Raw genomic sequence first — 24,162 nt, 5'->3', positions numbered from 1 at the left:
GAATTTCGATGAAATTAGACACATGCAGGTTTCCTCACGATGTTTTTCTTTACCGAGCACGAGATGAATTATAAACACAAATTAAGCACATATATATAGTGGTGCTTGTCTGGGCTTGAACCCGCAATCATCGGTTAAGATGCACGCGTTCTAACCGCTGGGCCATCTCAGCTCACCCTGATTACTTGCCTGTTATTATTGAACGCAAAAATATAAAAAATCTACCAAAGGGTTACGCAATGTATAAAAAACAGTACACTCATTTTTTTATTAACAAACATGAAACTTCACAAACATATCAACATTAAACATTTTACATAGATTATATCTAACTCTAAGTCGTTGTATTTAACCTTTTATTTATTTTTACTTCATTTTAATTTAAAATTAATTGTGCTTATTATTTCAAAGATCGATATAAAATAAATACATTTTCATGTTTTTGTTGCTAACCAAAGTAATAATTAGAAGTAAATCTTATTATGAATTTGTTTTTAGTAAACAAAGCATGTAGCAAGCTATAAGCTATCTTAACAATACTTAATGTTTTTTATACATTTATATATTAATAATAATAATATTCAACATTTGAATATTACCTACATGAAAACATCGTGCGGTGGTTTAAAATATAGCAGATTAAAGCTATGTCATAATATAACAACAACAGTTGAAATCTCATTTACCTACTGGTGATTTAAAGAATTCATTTTTTGTTTACTTTTGAGAGAGAATATTAGGGCGTTACTTGTTATTAATGAGCAAAATAAAAAAAAATTAAATTTCAAAACAGACTAGACTCCTATTTTATAACTACCTACTTTGGTTGTGCCTTAATTATTTATTTAATAAACCAATAATAGAAGAAAAAAATAGATGCAATGAAGAATTTTTGACGTTATACGTATTGCGTACGCCGTTTTAGTACTTTCGAATACATTTTTTTTCATAGTTAATATATTTTTCTTATATGAAACGAAATAGATAACTTCATTGGCGCTATATTAGTTTATTTAGGGTTGGTGCACTTCTTACATTCAAAACAAAAGCACCTCATTCTATTATCTTCTATTCTATAGTTTGTGTAATTAAATTAAAAGAATATTCTAGTGAGATTTGTACTTGTCGCATTTGCGTAGTTTAAACTAAGTTTACAGTTCCGTGGTAAGTTCGTCTTGAGGACGCCTTGTCATTTCGAAGAGTTCATCCTCTAGCCATACACTTTCCCGTCTAACTATCGGGCGCCTCTCCCAAGGATCGGAGAGGACGATAGTTTCGCTTTCTCTCTCTATTTGGGAGTAACTAGGGGGTCTTCCCACATCACTCCATTCACACTGGTTTTCTAAATCTTTGTCGAGTATGTGGCTTTCATACGAAGACGGCGAGTACGACGGTGGTTTAAAAGTGGTGAAAGATTGTTGAGTTGTTTCGGAATCGGATCCTTGACTCGGTGGGGATGGTAGGAAGTTCACCAATTGTTCTTGCTGCTGTTGGCCTAAGCTTACACGACGATAACGTTTTAATATTCTGAAAAAAAAAGTAACATTAGTTTTTGATTTGACATACATATAAAGTCTGGTAGATATTATATTGCCCACAGTAAATCTTCGCATGTGGCATTGTAGCCGGTATTTAATATAGTAGAATTTTATTATAATTTGCTTTCGGCAGATATTATTAAACCCGATAATAGTACGCTATTAAGTACTGCCACTTTTCGTATAATTGAGTTGTCGACTGAGATTCCTTCGAATATCATTTTTTGTTACCTTTGGACTGATAATGATGAAATGGCTTATAAAAATGAAAACAAAGCTGTAATATTGAGTAATGTTTTTAGATGATTGGAGATTGTACAAACGGGAAGAAACATGAGTTAATTAAATATATTTACAAACGCTTCCCATTTTTTAACTATGTTGTAAGTATATATGTAGATAGGTTTGTTTGATAATGTTTTTCCTCAAACGTTAAGGAGTAACGATGACAAATTAGGAGGCTATTCTTGGAAAAAACTAAATACACTATATTATTTATATTTATCATAACTGTAAAAATATGGCCAATTTTAATAGACTTTATAATAAATTGTAGTGATCACTGGATAGATACCGTTCTGCCCAACTGGCTAGCCTTTGCCATTCATCCGGGACCACGGGCACCTGTTGTTTGTTCAGAAGAATCAGCAACTTCGCTAGGTCGCTCAGCACACAACTGGATTTTGAAATATAAATACTGTTATCATATGGTTTTTATTTGAAAATAATTCAACCAAGACATTAAAAAAAACTGGCACACATGTAATAGGTAAGTGAGTTTCGAGGTTAATTACTGTAGTTATTTAAATTCTGTTGTAATATTTCTTTCAAAAAATCATAAGTTTCTTGAATTTTAAATGGATTAATATGGTATTTATTTGCTTAACAACAAATATATAAATATTTCATCAAAATTACCTATAAGCCATTGCAGCGTCATTGTTTCCAAGCTGATAGAGTTCTCGGACTTGATTCCTTGTATGATTCAATATTGCCAGCAAAGTGTATGCATGTGGCTGCAACAAAAATAGCTATTTTATGACAAAATACGTCGTAAAATTCGTTATCTAAAAATTCTTATGCAGAGTCTAAACAATCGAATTTGCATAAAGTAAACTGATTCACGTTGATAATGTCTTAAGAGCTAAGAGTGAACTAAAACTTTTGATGTAGAAGAATTTTGTACCGAAAGATTATTGTACAAGTATCTTCTAATTTTAGTAGCAAACGTGCTACGTGATGGTAAGTAGAGAAATTCAAGCATACCCGGTGGTACCATAAAAAGTAAATAGTAATAGTAAGTATCTCACATCGACGATACGTCGTCAAAAAATTACTATCACTTTTCAATTTGGACTAAAGCAAATTAGGGAATGTTTGGCAACAGAACTATTGGAAAGAGAGTTGGAATCAGACAGGATTGAAATTCTAACATCGTTTTATGTATTTTTTTCTTTTTAAACTAAACTAACTATTACTTGTACATAACATGAACATAAGAATGCTGTTATGAAGACATAGATCATATTACTATAATTATGAAGTGGATATCATTGTTACAACATAGCCAACGGTTTCATATAATTTTGTAAGCATCCGAAAAGCAATCTCGATTTCGCTACAAATGCCGGAAGAAGTCTCATCGCGTATACGAGTTTTTTTTAAATCCGTAGCCGACATGCCCTGTTTCCAAATTTCGTAATTAGATTCAGCGCTGAGTTACCTAACATCTGCTCAATTTATATAGCAAATTAATTTAATAGTAAATAACTGGAAAATTAAACATCGATTCGAAAATATAAAATTTGTGTTCGTTTAATAAATAGATCTAACTAGCGACCCGTCCCGGCTTCTCACGGGTCTAAATAAGTTTTTTTTTTATATTTTTACCTTTTATCTATATTTTTTTGTCGCTTTTTATGACGACATGTTTAACAATTGTTGTTCTATTTCAACTTATTTACTCAAAAACAGATAAATTATGTACCTAAACCTTCCTTATGAATCCCTCTATCTACTGAAAATCGCATCAAAACCCGTTCAGTAGTTTTGGAGATTATCGCGAGCATACAGACAGACAGACACGGCCTGGGACTTTGTTTTATAATATGTAGTGACAATAAATCGAGTTAAATATGAGACAACATGAGATATGAGACAACATCACATACATTACTCTAATCCCAATGTAAGTGGCTGAAGCACTTGTGTTATGGAAATCAGAGGTAACGACGGTACCACAAACACCCAGACCCAAGATAACATAGAAAACTAATGGTAATCTACATCGACTCGGCCGGGAATCGAACCCGGGTCCTGAGAGTGGCGTACCCATGAAAACCGGTGTGCACACCACTCGACCACGGAGGTCGTCAAATGTTTTAATAACAAAAGCGATTCATCATCTGAACTCGATGTATACGAGTATACAATAAGGATAGCTACATTAGACGCGTGCGAGCGCCTATGTGTGTGATTTGCAAACACAACTGGTTTAGACGACATCGACAGTGAGAGTGGTCTGAGGCAAGATCTCCTTTTATAACTTTCGAAAGTAACAGGGTATCATATCACTGACGCTCGTGAATATAAGCATGTTGTTTTTACGGTACGTTAGGGCTCATTCACGCTTCAACGGGGCGGCACGGCTACGGCAGCGCTGTTTTGTAGTCGTATGTTATTAATGTGGAATACAGAATCATCATCTGATACCGAATGTATTCCATGAATATTAACGCAAACGTAACGTAAACTTAATTTACATTTAGTTGTTTCTATTTTATTTGTTGCAATTGGAAAATGATATTCATAGTACCGATATTACCCGATTGTTATTTTTCACTAATTCTCGGTATATTGACATTAACACTGTGTATTGGATCACATTGTAAAGTATTACTTTACAATGTGATCCAATTCACAGTGTTTTGCTAAATTTAAATTAATTTGCTAAACTTAAAAGACTAGTCAAATTTTAGACAACAACTTTTCTTGGAAATTCTTTTGTTGATAATTAATTCTTCATAGCATATGAGTTGTTCAACGAAGTGGCTCTCTTCAAGACCACAAGGCTGAACAGTTTTTTTTTAATATAAATATAGAAAAGTCCGCACATAAAGTAATATTTTCAAAATTAATTATTAACTATATCACACAAACGATATGGCATTCGTAGTTTTGTTTCATAGGACTTACTCTTAAACAATCAAGTTGTTTGTGAAATTCTCGGAGCTGTGCGTCATCATCCTGGTTTGGTTGTGGTAAAGGCTGAGCCTGCGTTCGTGTATTGCTGCGACATCGGGCATATGCGGCTATAGCAGCAATCAAACCTATGCAAATGATTGCACCGCACGCGCCACCTACCAACACCTGCAAAGAGATAATTATAATATCGTAAAAATATATTACTCATTACAATTTACATATTTAATTTGATAATTGAACTTTAGCACAAATAATTTACACAAAAAAGTAAATAATCATAATATAAAAAGAAAAAAAAAACAAATTACAATAATGAAAAAGAAAAATGGTTATCTATGAATTTAAAACTCACATACATTTAACATATTAATTTATATCAATTATTTGTTAGCATTATTATCTGTATTTTTAATCATTACATAAATTTGAAAAAAAAAAACAAATCAAATTGTATTTTATACGCACCACATGCCTTTGAATACTAAAAAATGCACGAGTACTTTTAATGACATAATGTAACAAAAAATCCATCTCTAAAGAGGTTTATTGTGAATTAATCGACATATTTATAGTTAACTACTATCGGATTATGTAAATGTGAACAAATGAAGACTGTTTTTCATTACGGTTTCCTAACTTTGATTAATCGAATGTTGCTTCATTTGTAGCGCATCAAAGCAAGGTAAGTATGTATATGAGACGTCTGTTTGCTCACCGAACTTGTGACCTATTTTAGTTCTCATACGTCTGTTTTATATGTAGTTTTTATTCCCATGCGGCATTTGCATTTCAAATTATCTCATACGCTGCATGCGCTTGTAACCTAAATGAACTAGTGATGTTGTAATCTTACTTTTCCGAGGTGATATTACGGCTGAAAGTGCTCCTCTACTGAATAGTAACTCTTTCATTTAATGACACTTCATTTACTGTTTCATAGGAAATGATGTTGAATTTTTTTGTATGACATTTAAAATTTAAAAATAATACTCTATAGTCGTAGTTCGGTATAGTGCAATTTTTTACTTTGAAATAATTAAATTTAGCTTTACAATTTTGAAACTACATATAAGTAATAATTAATTAAATTTAAATAATTACTTTAAATTAAATATTTTAAGGTAATTAAAAAGTGTTAATTTAAAGGTTTATATTTAAAATTTGGGGCAGCGTTTTGGTCGGCGAAATATATTAAATGTTAATTGAAATGTAAAATATTTGGAATATAGTGTGGTGAGTGCTATTGAATCAGAAAAATATATAATTTCACTGACTTCATTATAAGTATGGGCTGGATAGCACACGCGGCCCATGAGGTGCTCGTCGTGAGCCCAGGACTCGCGTGTGCCGGCGGGGCAGTCGTGCGCACACGAGCCCCCCGGCCAGACGAGTAGACGGGCGCACTTGACGCACCCATCCGCAGCGCAACGCACGCACTCCGCACCGCATCCTGAAATTGGAGAGGTTTGATGAGGATCATTCTATATGGAACTAACTCCGTCTGTGTTCATTTATTTAGCTCTGCTTGCTTACAGCCTATATCAATGTTATATATTACTTGAAAGGAAGATAAAAAAAGAGTTTAATTGACACATTCGGTTACGAGTAACATGAACAAATAATACTTGATAAAGTGTCTTGAAATTTGAAATAGAAGATGTTACAATAAACATTACTTTATATTGTTTTAGAATATTAGTCTCGGTATTTCTATTAGATATAATTCCGTTTATTTATATTACATACATATATGTATGTAATCATGTTATATATATATAAATGTCCTCTAATAGTTTCCCACATAACTCTCATTAGGTTGCTACTTTAAGTTGGTAATTTATCGTAAAATTAGACAATTCTGATTCTAAACGGTACGGCGTGTTCTTTTTTTAAATTCCGTTTGACCAACTTATCGCAACATTTTTTCGTATACCGTTATTGTTAACTTTGTACCTGCTGCTGGTAAGCAGCGCTTACTAATATTAAAAATGTGTCTTTTAGTTATTTACGAAAATATATACCGCATATGTAGAGTTATACTGAACTGTAACTAATAACTCAACTGTAAAGTAATATAAAATTTAAATTACGATTGTTCTCTAAATAATATTAAAGAATGACAACGATTATACCGGTGAATAAGTGTTACAACAAAAATCACTATATAATATTACACAACTTATTATCTAAAAAGTAATAGCTAAACTCGTTTTTATTAATTAGAAAATAATCAGTAGAAACCATTAATTACATCATTCGTTTCTCGTGATATATTTTTTATTTTTCGAACTAACTATGTTTAACATTCAATGCTTTATAGTATTGCGAAATGATTCTTAACACGAAAAAAATATTTACTCATTCAGACGTAATTTTCACTGCTCTATTATATTTTAACGAAAGTAAATAGTACGTAGTTATTCAAATTATTTTCTTTGATCGAGTAATTTAAAGTTATTATTTTAGTTGGTACATTAAATATTCATATTGCGCAACCAATAATCATTTTAAACACTTTCCAAAGGGAAAGCGCGTGCAATATGCGATTAGTGTGGCGTTCAATTAACGGGACTGACCGATCGAATAGTGAGCCACTGTATTTTATATACATTTCGCTATGCATCATTGTGTCAATGTTTGAACGAGTTCCTATTGAATTGAACGATTAAATGATTTTATAAAACGTATTCATTTTGAGTCTTACTGATTTTTAATTATTGATAGTGTAAATGCTGCCTACGTATAAAGTGAAAGTGTGTTTAGTATTTATAGACAAATAAAATTATTAAAAAATTTATATCTATCATTTTTATTCAAACATAATTAAATTTAAATTATATTATAATAAGTATTTTTCTCTTCCTAATTTATTATCTGTCTATTTATCACGTTCTAGGCATTATATATCTATACCTTTAGTAAATATAAAAAAAAAATAGCCACCATGTAAATTATCTGTTATTTGGAATGAAGTTGATGAGCATTGCTTACATTTGTGAACAAAGACTTGTTATGCTAAGTACGTACATAATAGAAAAATACAGCAAAGGTAACGCTTGAATTATTTTTCACGCTGATGCCACCTTACTCGAGCCTTGTTCCTTAAAACGTCGTTTTATGATTATTTTTAATGTTGGGGGCAATTTTAATTATTATTCAACAACATCTTTTACCTCAATTGATTTGATTTCTTTGTATCTATGTACGGTAAGTTCAATTTATATTGCAAATTTTAAATGGATTCATGGATATCTGAAAAGAGCAGAACACAATAGATCTCTCTGATTAATCTCATATATATTATATGTAATACGACGTGATGTCGTAAAGATAAAATAAATAACATATTATTTAACATTAAGGTAAACAACTAGACTCGGAAACCTTGTACAATATGCGCATTGAAAGTAGACTTCTTGTAACCTATAACAACAGCTTTGGAACAAGGAAACAATATGAAGTATTAAATAATGTATCTATCACCCTCACACTTTTGGGTACAGTTTTATGGGATAGATAAAGATGGCGATATTATGTTCAGTACATTTCTTGGTTTTGTATTCTGTATAATAGATATTGATTGAAGAAATAAACAATAACTAACAATAAGTAATAAAAATGGTTGAGAAAAAAATGTATATTCGTTTACGTGATTTAACGAACAAGTCGATCTTCGAAGTTCAATAATTAAGTAGTAAATTGGATCCAATAAAATTCCTGAACAATTAAGATGAGTTTAATACTAAAACAAATAAGTGTTTTAGTAAATTTTTAGCGAAGTTGTAGATACATAGAAAAAATGTTTTACGTAAAAATGTAATGAAATTAGAACAAATGTGCAACTCTTTGTTGTAGAGAAATAAATTTGTCATTTTGATTTGGAATAGCATAAAGGTTACTTTTAGCCTGGGAATCAGTAACTAAAATTTGCACCTCTTTCGTCTCCTCACATTAGGTGAAGCCGCGGAGCGAAATAAGGTACGAGTAAATATTTGTATTTTCAATTTGTTTAGAGTGACGGATGAGCATGGGAATCTTCAATCTTTCGAATTTAGGTATAGGACATAATAGGACACAAATTAGATGTAGCATCGGAAAATGCAATGGAATGAAAATAAAACCGATTACTGCCGATTTACACAACCAATAGAAATAGCTCCCTATCGCGCCATTCGACGCTATTCGGAGCTATAGATTCACGCGTCAGAGAAAGCAAGTGCATGTAAATCGACGCGTCAAATTGACGAATATATTAGGTCATATAATATTACAAGTTTACGTTTGTGCAAAGATCATATTCGAGTGAGAAATAAATATTGATAATTTGGGATATCGTACTTAATTCGGATGTGATCGGTTTTACGAATTTTGGCGATGCAATTTTGGCCTCAGTACCATCAAATAAAAAATGACGGAGACATGTTGTTAGTTGTCGAAAATTTTCAAAGAGTAGAAGTTACAGGGACTCACTCACTTGTATCGTTAATGGCAGGCGGCGCGTCGGCCGGCCGGAGCTGCGCGCGCGTCGCCGTCACGAGCAACGCCAACGCCACCACCACTTGTTTCATCGCATTGCGCGCCTCATGGTATTACTGGAACAAAGATATCTTATTCAATACTAGTGCTTCACACTTAACAATCGTAATTTTACATGTATTTGTACCTATGTATTAATCATAATACGAAATGAACGTTAAAACAATCGTCGGAATGCGGATTTAACTATAAAGAACAGACAAAAGAGCTCGTAGGGTTTTTATTTTAGAATAAATAATAAGTACTTTTACTAATTTTCTAATGTACTTTTATATTCCGAACGAAAGTCAACGAATTGTAAGTCATGCTTTTTTGTTATGTATATCTACGTGATTACGTTTCGCGCACACTTAAGATATTCTGTAAGCACAAGCGACATTTACTCATATACAACGATACTAATAAATTTGATGTGGAAGGGCGCGCCATTGTGAATTAATAGATCAAGATTAGGTGCTAACTATTGCAGTGCTTTCATTTTAAGTGTATTTCTCTTAATAAAATTTTTCACTACGGACCGGGTATATAAATATTCATTTAATGTATGCTTAAGCATAAGCATACGCTTTGGCAATAAAATCTGAAATCAAATCTATTAATAAGTTAAGTATTCTGCGGGAGTTCGTAGTATGAGTCATCTGTAGTAAGCCATTTAAGTGGGTTCATAATTAAAGCTTATTTTAAACTAATCCGTCTTTAATGAGTATATTATTTTTTATTCTATTATTTCATTAAGTATTTTAGTGTCTAAAAACATCAGAAAACAATTATCAAAAGCGGCATTCAATGAACGCTCGGTTAATTTGAATTTTAAAGTGACAGAATCATTAACGTCATTCACCATGCCTGTTTGGGTTGAGCTAATTTGTGGTCACGTCATATTTGTTTGAAAGGATTTCGTGACTTATTAAAATTATTATAATATAGACGTGATGTGGGTCAAACCGTTTTGGTGTAACAGTAAGGACCGGTTTGCAAATTAGTTGACATTGGCATTCGTCGCATGCCTAGTAGCTTCACATACCCACGCATTTTACTTAGCATGTTTTCGCCATTGTTATATCAAGCGAATAATGACAACAAAGCGTCACTTCATCACAATCAACATACATAATAGAAATAAATACATTACGTCTCTTATTGTCGCTCGCTTTCGTCACACGGTAAGTTAATGTATTTTAACAGTCACAATTTATATGCAAAGAGCTATTTCATGATGCAAAAATCTTATCTCTACTTGTAATAAGTATACCTAACTATAGTTAACATAACCAGTTTGTATCAAGTTACATTCGCAAATGTTATATCAAACAGAATTATTGAAAGTTGTAATTATTATTTCCTAAGTTTTAAATTATGTAATCTGTGTGAGTGAAAACGTTGAAATTTATTTAAAATATGACGAAATCAATAATATAACTGTTTCATATATTAAAGATATTTTATAGCTGCATTATATAAACAAAAGTAAATCTAAGATCGAGGTACGAAGTACGCATAGTGAACTGTAGCGACAAATTCTTTACAAATAGGCATAGAAACTAGATTATCCGATAAAATAAAATCTATGGAGAACTAAAGCAAAAAAGCTATCGTTTATAGTAATACGAGCGAGCCGCTGTTATTATAGAATCGAAAGTGTGTCACCGGCAATTAATAGCTCTGCCATTTTAATTTCTTATGCACACGATCAGATGCTATTAATTTATTCTATGTATGCAATGATTAAACCAATCAATATACAAAATCAATATTTTGTATATTGATTGGTTTAATTTTTAAGAATGGATATTAAAAGTACAAAAAATATTTTAATAAGCGTTGTTGTTGGTACATAGAAACAAAAGCGGTTCGTGTTTTAACTGTAATTGTTATTTGACAGAAATTTATGACACTTCAACATTAAAATATAACTAATTTTATAAATCGGATACAAGCGTTTTGAATAAATTCAAAGAAGTATTTTAACATAACAAGATTAAATTGGAAGTTTCACACTACCGTTTCGGAATGTAGATTTTACCGCGAACAAGCGGCAAAAAGTTATATTTTTTTCATTTTATTTACGTTAAATTTATATTATCTATCCGATAATGTTATAATATAATATACGGTACAAAATACGTTGTCTATTAATATTTTTAATATAAATATATGTCATTTCTATAATCTTTGGTTCGCCATTCGACGAAAATATTTGATTTATATGCAAGGGCACGGAAATGAAGGTTTATAATCTTTGATTTTATTATCACAAGTATTTCCTGACCTATATTGTAAAAGGAAACAAAATATTACTTTATACTTGAATAAAACATATTCTTGGAATTTTTAAGTTGCAATTTGCAAATACAATCGAAATCATTTGTAGTGTCTGTAAGGTAGGAAGAATCTTAAACCATTGTGAAATATATATATAAAACATTGTTCGGACGATATTTATGACGCCCCGGTGTATGGAGTACTTTATTGGTAGTAGATACAAGAGGGCCACTTGAATAGAAAAACGTTTATTTTATAATGAAATCTTCTTACTAAACTAGACATTATTTTTGATCTTATTTACTAACAAAGAAGATATATAGTTTTTTAATTCTAAAGATGCAGTCAAATATAGCTGGGTATGTAAATAACACATTTAAGATGGGTCTTTATTTAAATTTTATAGTGTTCCATAAAGTGAGTCATAGTGTATTATTAAAGTACAATGTTCCCACACGACTTTAGCCTTAGCAAGTACATACGTATCAGATGTTTTGATTATTACACTTGGTATATTTATAGTTAGAACTTAGTCTCAAGTTCTTGAACCTACTTCAGATTAAGTGACTTAAAACGTTACTTACGTACCAGATGTAAGTTATGTGTATTTTTAGAGGAATTACTAATTGTTAACAAGTGGAACATAGGCACCGTTGTTGTGGCAAATAATAACAACTATCAATATTATATTATATCCTGATTTAGTTACCTATTCTTTATTACCTGTATAATGTATTATTTAAAATTACGTTACTCGTCATTTATATTAAATAAACAGTAATTTTACCTCACTAGTTCGTCAACTGACTTCCGACTATTTTTTTAAATGAGACGAACGCGCTAAAAGGGACGCCATTCTGTTTTTTATACCTGTATAACGTTACGCTGTACTAGTATATAAAAAGGAGCGTTTTTTAAGTGTTTTATTTTCTTAAAAACCCACAAATTTTAACATAATACATTTCCAAATGTGGTTTAAAACTTAACATTCATACTCTACCTTAAAGTTTTAATTATTGTGTGGTCCTTAATTTTGGTACAGGGGTTTGTTCCTATAGTATTATTTATTGTCAGATTAAAACTTTTGTACGTAAGTCATACTATTCGGTTTTTATTAAGGCTACCAAAATATCATATGTGTCTTATTCTCGTTTTATAATATAATATAGTGATATATAGCGATGTTTTATGGCATAATTTAGCGGACGGATTTATGGGCCATCTGATGTTAAGTGATCACTACCGCACATAGACCATTGTCTATGAGAGGTGGTGGCCCATAAGAAATATTAATCATTCCTTAAATCGCCAATGCGCCATCAACGATTGGAACTAAGATGCTTTGTCCCTAGTGCCTGTAGTTTCACTGGCTCACTCATCCTTTAAACCGGAACACAACAATACGTTAAGTACTCTTGTTTAGCGGTTTATATTTGAGTAGGTGGTACCTACCTAGGCCGCCTTGCACAAAGCCCTACTACCAAGGGCATATACTTTATATAATAATGTATGTACCTATATGTGTGTGTTGTAAGTGCGATAATGAATGAGTGTGATCACGTATATATGTATACATATGTATACAGATTTTACATTTACTTTTCTTATACACTCTATATAGAGTGTAGAAGTAAAGTAAATGTTACATTGTATTTATAATTATGTAATTTTATAAAAATCTACATCTACTAAGCGTGTACTATACATTAACCTACATTGCAATAGACCAGTAGCGAACATGACATTCCACATTAATTGCGCATAGCAGAATCAATTATGTATGTATAATTAAATATATATAGTATCAGAAGTTACTTGAACGGATTGTTTGTTGCTGAGACTTTTATTAAACTAGATGAAGATCCTGCTTCGCCTCGGGTATTTATATTAAATAAAACAAAACAAAAACGGTTAATCCTATTCATATAATGCACCCGTAAACGTCAAACATGGCCGTCGGTTGAATTTCATGTAATAGAATTTTATGGATTTAATATCGAAATATCGCCATCGTCTATAATTGTGGATAGACTACGATCGGGTCTATCGTAGACCTGCAATATAGATATAGACATATATGTACATTATACATAGCTACTATAATTTATGAGATCAATTTCCATGAAATTAGTTAATCAATGTCTTATTCTTAACTATCGACCCGCCCCCGCTTCGCACGAGTGCATTATCACATAAAATTATCAATGTATCTTGACTATATTGACTATGTATTAAATACAAGACATTTCCGCTCGATTAACTCTATCTATTAAAAAACCGCATCAAAATCTGATGCGTAATTTTAAGGATAAAGCATTAATAAGGACAGACAGCGGTAAACAAAACAAAACAAACAACAGCCTGTAAATTCCCACTGCTGGGCTATAGGCCTCCTCTCCATTTGAGGAGAAGGTTTGGAACATATTCCACCACGCTGTTCCAATGCGGGTTGGTGGAATACACATGTGGCAGAATTTCTATGAAATTTGTCACATGCAGGTTTCCTCACGATGTTTTCCTTCACCGCTGAGCACGAGATGAATTATAAAGATAAATTAAGCACATGAATCAGCGGTGCCTGCCTGGGTTTGAACCCGCAACCATCGGTTAAGATGCACGCGTTCTAACCACTGGGCCATCTCGACTCAACTTTGTTTTATGATGATGATATCAAAATATTATATTGAAATATTAAAATTAAAATATTGTTTTATATAACTCGGCAAAATAATTGATTAGATTTATGAAGTAATAGTTTTTTTTTCGCGTTAATGATTATTTCGTTCGAGTTGAAACACAATGATTGCTTTTTTACAGTAATTTTACATTATCACTCTACATCAAAAAAATAATTGCCAATTTAAATACCTTACCACTTTAAATATACAAAAAATATTTTTTATTATTGTCTGGCTCTATTTCATCTATTTTCTTACTTACCATTTATTAAAAAAAGGTAAACGAACAAGTGGACCATGGGACGAAAGTGGTCGTTACTGCAAATAGCCATTAGCAATTCGAAGTATTAACCATTCCGCCAATGTTCCGACAAGCATGGGAACGAAAATGTTGTTAATCTTTCAAACCAGAATAGAGCAATACAAAGTATTCCTAGTAAGTACTTAGACGGTAGTATAAGTAATTTGAATTTAGAACCTAATCAGACCGGCTAGCAAAAGGTTCTATCATCATGTTAAAGCGATGAAAGCTATGTTTGCCAAAGCGGCCATCAAGTAAATTTGACAAAGATTCAGCATTGCAATAGTAATATGACATTATACATGTATCTAAGTATTTACTTCTTCGCCAAGGCTGTCAATCAACTTAATACTATCTTTGTGATTAAAAAGTAATGGTCTTGAAAAAGTGTGGGTAAAATTATAAGCCAGGGAAGCAGTACATGTAAGCGGAAGAAAATTGGATCGCCTCGCAGAGCTCGTGCGTCGCAAGTTCAGCGGCTCCGGTGAAAGTTGCCGTGACGCACTTTGTTCACACAAACTAGTACTCCTAGCCGCTATTGTAAACAAAATATTTTATGATGTAATTCCTATATATATATTTCCCTTTATATAGTGGGTTAAATGACAAATTACATCGATTAAAATATTTTTTAAATTTTAACAACAGTAAGTAAATTGATTAAGTAATCCAATGATGTTGTAGTAAACAGATATGTTATTAACGCGCAAAAAGTGAAGACTAGAAAACGTCCTAATTGGGACGTTTGTCTTTATTTGTTTTACGTAGTAATACGTTATAATACATCATAATTACGTAGTAATACGTTTTGCGTAATTAAAACATCCAGTTATCCCTTTTACTTATTGTTTTTGTTTTTTACTTTTAACGAAATGTAAAAATAAACTAAAATAAACGGTCCCCGGCGCGGCACACTTTTTTCTGTTGTTTAGTATGGGTATATAACATATCTGTTTATTAGAATATCATTGAAGTAATCAGAACTCGTCACTGAATTATTACAAATGTTTTGTCTGTTTTTTAATAAAATTTGTAGTTCAAAGTTATTGGGTAAAACATTTTATTTTCTAACCCTCGTTTAATGTTCGTGTATATATTTTAAAACATCGGGACCCTCCTCCGAAAGACCGGATGTTCTGTTGGAACACATGCGGGCTGCCAGATTTCCAGATTTATAATTAACATTATAAATAATTGCCTTTAAAGATGACACAGAGTAAATTATGTGCTGTTAACTTCGTATCGTTTTTTGATAATATTTGTATTTATTAATATTTTAGCAATTAATTTAAAACGTTATGCTAGAAAAATAGAATCTTAATTGAAGGTTTAAAGTGGTAAAAGTGACTAGTGATAAGTTTAGTTATCATAATTGAGTATTAAATATTTTTGTCCATTTATAACTAAATAACATGTAATAAAAAAAAATCTGTGATTTACAGACTATATTTATCAAATGTCAGAGAAATTTGTCGTGGGAAATACTCCATCCGTAATATTAATTTCTTCTTTTACAATCTTAAAATAAAGTTCCTCTTCTGCTTCAAGATCTTCAGTATCCGTGGTTTCTTCAGGAAGTATAATCGAGGGTTCCTGTTCCATCCGCGCCTTTAATCGTATTTCTTTCAAGCGTGCATCTAAAATGTGTTCCCTTCTTGTTTCACGGTCGTATATTTGATGCATTAATTGTTTATCATTGACACCTGGATAAATCATATTATCAGATAAATGCAACAAAAATAATGATCCATAATTGTCACCAACGGCTATAGACTCGCCTTCTGGATGAGGCGCTATCTTAGTGAGGCCATGATCGGATATATTAAGAGATGCTACTGGCTGTTTATATTTTCTAAGAAGATCCCAGTAATTAAATACACCATCGGCCGCAACGACCATATAACAGGAGTATCGAAGAGGCGCCCAAGATACATCAGTAATTTGATGTCGGTATGGTTTTGTTACAATAATAGGACCTGACCGAACTTCTTCACTCCAAATTTTAACATTCCAATCTCCACATGTTATAAACATTCTTAGAGTGCAAGGACTACGGTGTACTGATCTTACGGGCCCCGTGTGAGCTACCCAATATGAAGTTAATATCTCCGAATGACTTCGTCCCATACGATTCGCATTTATGACTAATCCCGATTCCGTACCGCATAAGAATTTAGTGGGTAAACCCTTATCAAATTGAAGGCTACTTATTCCTTCAGAGTTAGTTAAATTCGGTTCTTCATCAGCTGGGTATCTCACTGACATCGAAAGCTGATCTACTGGCTTAGATATGTTTCTTTTGTCCCACCACAAGCACTGTCCATCAAGAGAACCAGTGAAAAACTCTGTATGGGTACGTGAATGCGTGAAAAGCAGAGCAGTTATTGGTCCCAAGTGAGAATTATATATGGAACTGGTGGTTACAGGCTCAGATGAAGACCGGATATCAAAGATATTGATTGTACCATTACTGAGTCCAGCAACTATTACTTCTGCCTCTACAGGCGAACTTTCGACTTGCCAGCAACAACTCTTAGGGGAAAACTCGTATATCGGTGAAGTTTGTCTATTGACATCCCATACATAACAAATATTATTTTGATTTCTATCTGGTTCTACTGAGTATGTCTTATAGCAGTAAGATGCTATAACTTTAGACTTTTTCTCATTGGTCCACGCAATGCTTGAAATGGGTCGATTAAAAGTATCTCGAAAAACGTTAGCAATTTGAACTTTATATTCTTCTACTGGGGCTTGAGGTTCCATATCAGAAAAATATGCTTGATACATATCAATTGCGTTATTTTGATCGATGAAATGCTCCATGGCTGGTCTTAAGTTTAAGACTGAATGGACATAGTTTTCTTCGTGTTGTATGCGACGACGATGTCGTAATATGTGTTCCTCATTATATAGATGAACATCACGAGGCCAACCGCCTTCGGTATGATTTATACCTTGCTCGTGCTTGATTACTTGCTTTGTGTTACTATCGTGCTCCGTTTGTGGCGATACAGCTTGTACTTCTCGATGCACAGGATTGCGAAGAATGTACTGTTTCTGCAGTTCATAATCAGGGTTGATTGAGTCCAATATATGTGCTGGTACGTTTTGAAATAGCGGTTGTTTACCAAAGTTTTTACGTAATTTAGTGTATTCATATGTAGATTTAAAATAAGTTCCCATAGTCGAAAACAAGAATTAAATATGCGAAGCGATAATCATGAAGCACATGTGTTTATTGATTTTTCAATAGGAAATCGTCATGGCCATGGTATGACGACATATCAGGTGTAAGCATTGTTTTGTACTTTAGTAACATATGTGTCCTTGTTTATTGCTTATTATGGAATTTACGTTTCATTACTCCACTAATTGGAATCGAATGAAATTTATATAGTAAATATGTACTATTAATATAAGTAGAACGGAAACGATGTAATATCTTATCTTTTATCTTAGGAAATAAGAGCTTGTTCAAGGAATATTTTTTATGCGTTATTAAATATTTTTTATGTAATCAATTAGTATGACATTATTTTTATTTTTCCATCGTAGTTTGATTAATGAATTAATTTATACATTTTATATTTATTGCTATAATTTTCGGTATCCGTTAACCTTAAACTACATTCAAACCAACGTTATAACTTAACGGTTCGTAGTGGTACCATTTAAAAAAAAATACATAATCAACATAAATAAAACGCTTACCCGAAAAATTGTAATCGCAATCCAAGATAAATCTAATTCACAATAAATTTAGTCACACATTGCCACTGTAGATAATAAAAAATAATATTTACAAACAATATCGGTGTTTCACAAAGTCACGGCACTTGTAACACTTTAGAAAATATGTGGTTTCGAAAGGCGAATGCGCTCGCGCATACTCTGCCCCGACAGCCGTTTCATCGGAGACTGGCGCGTGACTGGAAGTAAAACAAGCGATCGTAGAGTCAAGCTATCGGCGAGTATAGTACCTATTAAGACTGGTTTGGTTCGTTTAAGTTCCTCAACTCATGTGGTGACCGATGATTATGCAGCTACTTTTCTATTGACGTGTTCTTATTTCCAACGTTGTATCCGTATTTGGAAAAGCTTCACGGTCCCGGATCTGATGTATGTTGCGACAGGTTCGCTGTCATAATGGTTCAATTGTGCGTTATGTGGGACACGGGTAATGGGGTTTTCATGACATGTCAAGCAAGAACACACTGGTACCTAACCAGTACGTGTTAGGACGAGTTTGAAATAAATACCTACCTATTTTACTTTTAAGAGAATTTGTATTATTTTTACTCTATAGCTTACTTATATTATTTTATTGAAATTACATTTTCCAATACATTTATAATAAGCAATAATATTGTCATTATATATTTACTGATATTAATACCACCCATTATGTTGAATAATATTTTCTATTGTTGGCGTAATTAAAATCAATATATCACTATTAAATGATATGAAGCTTAAACAAACAGTCAATATTTAATAAATGCAGCGTAACATTAATACAATAATAATTGAATATATTGTTAGGGAGGTAACCGAAATTAATTGTGTATTCTTACACGATCATAAAATATATTTTATTAAAGTAGGCTTTCACTAGCACTGTTGAATCGTCATTTTATAAACTATAGCTTAATATTTATTATATGTATAAAACAAAGTCGGTTACCACTGTCTGTCCCTGTGTATGCTTAGATCTTTAAAACTATGTATGGGATTTTGATGCGGTTTTTTTTTTAATAGATAGAGTGACTTGAGAGCAAGGCTTTTGTTTATAATACATAAACAATATAGTAGAGGTACACCGATTATTCTAGTATTTTATAGTAAGTGAAGAATAACCAGTTTGGAATAGAGATTCTTCCGAGAAGAACCGACAGGGAACTTAGTAGTTACCTACTCTTTTAAAAAAAAAATTGTTTTTTTCAATATGAGGCTTGATTTTTTTTCTTCTTCATTTAAATAATTTAAAATTACGACGCTTTTGACAAGTCAAATTAAAATATGGGAGCGTTTAATTGTGGTCAAGAGTTAAGTAGTATAATTAGTTATTAGATGGTCGGGAGATCGAGTGCCACAGTTGATTGCTACTTGACTTAAGGTCATGTGTATTCGAGATAGATAATTATTGTTGCGTTTTTAATACGCGATAATGATAGTACCAAACGTTTAATGTTAGTTGCCAATTATAATTAGGATAAAAATATTGATTACGAGATGAATTTAGAAAAGAAGTAACTAGGTAAATAAATTATTCTTTGGAATTTCTAAGACTCACCTCAATGCAATAATAAATATTAAAATATTGAAACAATTATGTATTTACACTGTGTTATTACGCAAAGACATATCATTTACTATAAATTTATATTCTAATTAGGTGTTAGACAAATAACGTAATAAAATACCAATTAATTTGTTGTCGATATTTTCATCGTTATAATAATAAAAGAGCTTCATATAAGACATCGAACAGTTTCTTTCACTCACAAGTCGCTCAGAAATTAATTACTCGATATTAAGATAATAACAAATATAAATGTTTGAATGTGCATATGGGCGAACACGTGAGCGTACATTTCAATAATTCGCCGAGCTACGTGATTAATCCTATAATTGGAAATGCTGTAGGTTTAAAATAAACAAACGTTACATTAACTTCAATAACCAACCTATAAAATGTATACGTGTTAATATGCAGCTTTAAAAATATACGCATAATACGTGCATGCAAATTGGCTGGTTTTGAATTTAACTTTTCAATTTATTAGAATATATTATATATTAAACGGCTGAATTAACTTTACGCTTGCTATGTTATGATATTAAATTTTAACATTAATAACATTATTTTTACTAACGACGTAAGTCTAATGGTAATACATACAAATTGAAGTTTTGGCTATAAATTGTATAATAATAATGTAGGTATTTAATCTATGAGCCGGGTCTTACTATGATCAAAGATGGACACTAGATGCTAGCGAGAATAGCTTCTGGCTAGAGACTACAACAATATTTCTTACAAATTTGTGTATGACTGTATAGCTTTTTTTTATATCACTGTTGTATCTCTTTTCATTCTAGAAATAGATTTATTATAAATTTGAATTAATACTTTATAATTGTATTTCTTTGTTGAATCGAAGTAATAAAAACTAATTCCTTTATATTGATTTTCAAATTATCCAGAATTAAATTAAATTAATTTATAACGCAAAGTAAAATGTTTTAGAAGTAGTCACACAATATATAACGTATATGATGTATATCTGTGTGTGTATGTGAAAACTAATAAATTGTATCGAGCACATATTTCTGTTGTATATCTTTTCATTCTTGAAATAGATTTATTATAAATTTGAATTATAACTTTATAATTGTATTTCTTTGTTGAATTAAAGTTATAAAAAGTAATTTTTTTATATTGATTTTCAAATTATCGAGAATTAAATTAAATTTATTTATAATGCAAAGTAAAATGTTTTAGAAGTAGTCACACAATATATAACGTATATGATGTATATGTGTGTGTATGTGAAAACTAATAAATTGTATCGAGCACATATTTCTAAAAATGAAATAATAATGCTCTAGACCGCGTAGCGCTGTAAACAATAGCTTGATGTATCGACATCCGTAGCGAACTTTGCGGAATTGAATGAATTCTTTGCGGCACAATGGACAATGGAGCGTGCTTATAACCGATGATGCTCATCAAATGAAACCATTGTGTCAGAACAACGTTTCGGTTATTATAAATAACCTTTCTATACGAAGGACTTTTACTGAAAATAAATATTAATTTTACTTATACAGACTTGATTAATACGTCTGTGTATGTACTAAGATAAATTGAATTGCTATAGATTGTAATGTTGCTTTTTTCATCTCTTGTTCAATAATAATAAATTAACTATTACGTTGAAAATAGGAAGTAATGCTCAGAGTGCCGCAATATAAAAAGTGAGGTTATTTTATGATAGTACCTACTTATAAATACATTTTATTATAAGTGAATTACATATAAGAATTATTAATTTCTCGGAACTTCTCGTAAATAAGTGTTCGGGATTATGATGATAATGTTTGGCAATGACATATTGATAAATAATAAATTAAAGTACTACGTAGAAAAATTCACTGTCACAAGATTCTTAGAATATAACGTTCATCTAATACTTTTTTCCAATTTGACTTAATGTAATCCGCGACGAAAAATTTTTAGCCTGCAATTAAATTACAAGACCCTTTCGTAATTTTATTTTACATCCCAAATCCTGGATGAGTCACTCAGGCGAGTGGACTGTCAATTGACCTTGTAGTCCGTGCCATCCCTCGTAATTGGTTCTTTGTAGCTCTGATCAATTCAATAACACGCTCGCCGCGACCGTTTTATATTCTTCATTTACAACTACCATATTGTCACGTCGTTGATGACTTGACGTACTTTGAAGGACTAATATTGTGTAATGCGACTAAGGTACCATATCTTATCTGTTACTTCCCTTGCATTAGTCGTTTTTCAGAAATAAACAACCGGAGAAATTGAATTTAGAAACTATTCGGGGAACAAAAATCAAAATATACTTTATTCAAGTAGGCTTTTAAAACCACTTTTGAATCCTCAGTTAACAACTATATTAAGTGAAGCTACCACCGGTTCGGAAAGTAGATTATATCGAGAAGAACCGGCATGAAACTCAGTAGTCCTCTTTTTCAAAATTTAAAAATACAGTCATGTTAGTCAATTACAATTATATATGCATGTAATATATCCTGCCTGGCCCAACAGGCTATGCAACCCATTTGTGATTTCTCAATATAAACATATATCAAATATAGCATAATTTTTGTCTTTACCTAATAACATCTGTTAGTATAGCATACATTAAAATATGTATATGTTAAACTGTTAATTTTTTGTTATATGGTTGGGCGTGAGAGCAAGAAATCTTTACCATTTTTTACATCGCCTACCTTTGGAACTAAGTCTCGTCCTGTTTGGGGGTATAATATGTGATGGGGGTATGATATGTGTGTGTTTACTAATCGCAACTAAGTTGTACAAAGATAATGTTATTTGTTGTATTACTATTAGTATATTTTGAATTTATATGATTTGCAAGATACGCACGAATAAATTAATTATTTCATTATATTGGGTAAAAAAGGTGTACAAAATTTTGCTACAAGTATTAGTATATAGATTAGTTATTGTAGTTGTATTACTGTACATCTCAGTGGCTAAAATATTTAAACCGTTTAATCTCATGTTTCAACTCTATCATTCCTGATATTGGCAGAATGTTTTGCTATCCACTGCCCTAGAAACAAGTAAAGAAAAAAAAGGTGTTAGGACCCTAGTGTGTATATGTGCTACATACATTTGTCAGCGGCTGTTTCATTTTTTGTTTCTTTTTAGGACATGACCACGCTATAATTTATGATCTACGTAGCGATTGATCACGTCGGATTGTCATCAAGTAATAATTCTTTAAACACTTATATATATAAGTTTATGTTTTATATTTTTTTGTGTACGTTAAAATGTAAAATAATGAATTGATGTAACTGATTTGACGCTATAGCGTTCCAATCTCTTGCTAGAGCTTCGACATTTGTTTATAAAGAAGCGGACCCTTTCACTCATAGTCAAAAGTGAAAGTTGCTATATAATTATATTACGAACCGATCTACACGGGATAATCTTTAACATTCGTATCAAAAGATAAACAAGATTAGTGGGTTCTGACCATCGAAAATTTTATAACACTGGTTAGTTTTCGTCACTAGTACTAGTATTAACCAATTAACCATTGTATTCGTTTATCTATATCGTTAAGTGTAAGGTTTTACACCTCTCAAGTAACAACGATATCCAACAATCAATCTCCAGTCAATTCGAAAGTGTAATTCATAGTCTGTTTAGTTTTCTCAGGCTGTTGTGTTTTTGTTAACGCGCATTTTACTCTTCACATACCATTATTATTTAAACAGACGGAGAGAAAAGCAGCGCTACATTACAATTTATATTTTGCAGTTATGTTAATATAAAGCGACCGTTATAAATCTATGTAGGGCGAGTGAAATCAAGTATTAAACCATCGTATTGCATCAAACAAATGGAGTGTGGCGGAAAATTTGGTTTTTGGAATATAAAATGGGAAATCAAATACCAAGGGAAATTGTGCTCTGCGCAATATAAATAGAGACACATTGTAAACGTGATGCGAACGTAAGCTCGCTCTTTTAGAGACTAAAATGACAAACGAAAAAAGATTTCAATGTATTTTATGTTCAAACTAGCGAGTCGCCTCAGGCTCTCACGGTTAACACTGTCTAGATAGACATAATAATGGTCTATGAACATTTCTCAATATTGTTTTCGATGTTCAATTCTATCATAAATTCTTTCCTCGTCTTATTTACAGTAATCAAATGATGTCCCAAAAGTAGTTTATGAGATAAGCTTGAATATAAGGACACACGATGCAAGTACATCATTTTAATTGACGTCATATGAATATTGGCCATTTATATATTACAATATTTTAATTATTATTAGAATTATCCTCGTTTGATTTTAGCGTAACGTTTTATTAATAAGTACTACAAATCACTG

General features: G+C 31.7%; 2 protein-coding genes across 2 annotated transcripts; both read right to left on the bottom strand.

Annotated features, from left to right (window-relative positions):
- Positions 1–254: 254 nt before the first annotated feature.
- Positions 255–18,503, bottom strand: LOC124529959. Its single transcript, XM_047103918.1, has 7 exons — positions 18,234–18,503; positions 9,217–9,334; positions 6,017–6,192; positions 4,734–4,907; positions 2,457–2,554; positions 2,113–2,214; positions 255–1,527 (listed from the first exon to the last, which is right to left on the bottom strand). The coding sequence occupies exons 2-7, from the start codon at positions 9,308–9,310 to the stop codon at positions 1,152–1,154; spliced, it is 1,020 nt and encodes a 339-aa protein (XP_046959874.1). The 5' UTR covers positions 9,311–9,334; positions 18,234–18,503; the 3' UTR covers positions 255–1,151.
- On the bottom strand, positions 15,972–17,725 carry LOC124529813 (dynein intermediate chain 3, ciliary-like). Its single transcript, XM_047103729.1, has one exon. The coding sequence runs from the start codon at positions 17,703–17,705 to the stop codon at positions 15,972–15,974; it is 1,734 nt and encodes a 577-aa protein (XP_046959685.1). The 5' UTR covers positions 17,706–17,725.
- Positions 18,504–24,162: the final 5,659 nt, after the last annotated feature.

Source organism: Vanessa cardui, chromosome 5 (assembly GCF_905220365.1).
Source record: "Vanessa cardui chromosome 5, ilVanCard2.1, whole genome shotgun sequence".
Lineage (NCBI taxonomy): Eukaryota > Metazoa > Arthropoda > Insecta > Lepidoptera > Nymphalidae > Vanessa > Vanessa cardui.
Note: the sequence above shows the minus strand (reverse complement) of the source record. Positions and strands in the feature narration are given on the sequence as shown.